Source organism: Botryllus schlosseri, chromosome 14 (genome assembly GCF_051294905.1).
Source record: "Botryllus schlosseri isolate E-star chromosome 14, Bs_hap1, whole genome shotgun sequence".
Taxonomy (NCBI): Eukaryota; Metazoa; Chordata; class Ascidiacea; order Stolidobranchia; family Styelidae; genus Botryllus; species Botryllus schlosseri.
This window is the reverse complement of record NC_137249.1, coordinates 18,106,320-18,107,586: the sequence shown is the minus strand read 5'-3', so window position 1 is coordinate 18,107,586 and position 1,267 is coordinate 18,106,320. Positions and strand designations below refer to the sequence as shown.

The 1,267-nt window shown below is 42.7% G+C and overlaps 1 protein-coding gene across 1 annotated transcript; it reads left to right on the top strand.

Moving 5' to 3' along the window:
* On the top strand, positions 1 to 1,267 carry LOC145456340 (uncharacterized). Its single transcript, XM_080334411.1, has 3 exons — positions 1 to 162; positions 221 to 450; positions 982 to 1,267. The coding sequence occupies exons 1-3, from the start codon at positions 30 to 32 to the stop codon at positions 1,177 to 1,179; spliced, it is 561 nt and encodes a 186-aa protein (XP_080190537.1). The 5' UTR covers positions 1 to 29; the 3' UTR covers positions 1,180 to 1,267.

Below are 1,267 nucleotides of genomic sequence, written 5' to 3'. Positions count from 1 at the left end.
TCTGACTGTACTTTGATTACTGCTAATTCATGACATGTATTCAACAAAATAAGGTACTGTTCTACTGGCTAAGTTTTCATCGTGTTGTCGAAATTACACAAAAGATCATGCGGATGCTCAGTACCCTCGCTGCTATTCTTTTTCTCAACTGCGCTTTGGCAGGTGAGTAACCGAAAGCCGTCTGCTTTTCTACGAATAAATTGGCATGGTTTCGTTTCAGATGGCTGTCAGTTTCCTATAAGTGACGGAAAGTGCCTATTTGTCGAATTCCGCTCAGAAAAGGGATTCCGGTACAAACAGGCGGAACGATTTTGCCAAAGTGCGGGTGGCGCTGTTGGCGTGATTCCAGATGAGGGCACGTACGAGGCGGTGGTGTCTTTCATCAAATCAGTAATACCAGATGAGTTAGATATGGTGCAGCTGTGGACCGGAGTGGAAGTGGATCCGTTGGTAAATAATACAGCCTATGTTTGTTGCGAAATAAAATCTGTTGCGGCAGCAGTTGAAATCGTGTACTATGTTATACATGAAGAGCTTCTTGGAGGTACAGAACTTCAATATATACTTTATATGTATATGTTATACATATAAATTGATATCGTATATTTAGATGTAGGCTTAGTTTTTTGATCACACCTGCATCATGCATGGCTTCTGAAATTACATGACGACATTCATAGCAAAACCGTATAGCTGCATGCTCCGGATGCATAGCGCAGAAAACTTACGAAATCTAAACCCCGCGTTATCGTTTGGATTATACTTGCTGAGGTGGCTTGCGTGGAAGATTTCAGATTTCGGCACCCCCATATCGTCCTTTTGCATCACTTTCATATCCGCCATGTGGCTTCATAAAGTTCATATTCTAATAAACCCGTGATGTCATTAGATTTCTTGAAATATCTGACCCTCTTAAAGGCTTTTTCCCTGACTGACTTAACTGACGCGTATGCCTTCCCCGTTTACATATGTGCATTTCAGACTGGCGATGTTACGGAGCCCGAAAATGCCTTCACCCATTGGAATCCACTGGAGGGTCTAGCCACGGGAGCTTCCATTAGCAAATGGACCCAAGTCTATTTGACGGTGTCCAGATTCGAGGACGACGAAGGCCAAGGCATGAGCAATTACGAACCGAATGCGAGACTGGATGGTGTACTTTGCGAAATATCCACCTAATTAAAATTAGTGAGACTACTCGCAATAGGATTAATGTTGGTAATGAGGAAATTCGTATGTTTCGGGAAATAAAAGAATCTACTCCGTG

Coding starts and splice junctions, on each gene's coding strand:
- LOC145456340 (XM_080334411.1), top strand. CDS start 30: ATGACATGTATTCAACAAAATAAGGTACTGTTCTACTGGCTAAGTTTT. Junction 163..220: donor TCTCAACTGCGCTTTGGCAG/GTGAGTAACCGA, acceptor GTTTCGTTTCAG/ATGGCTGTCAGTTTCCTATA. Junction 451..981: donor GAGTGGAAGTGGATCCGTTG/GTAAATAATACA, acceptor TGTGCATTTCAG/ACTGGCGATGTTACGGAGCC.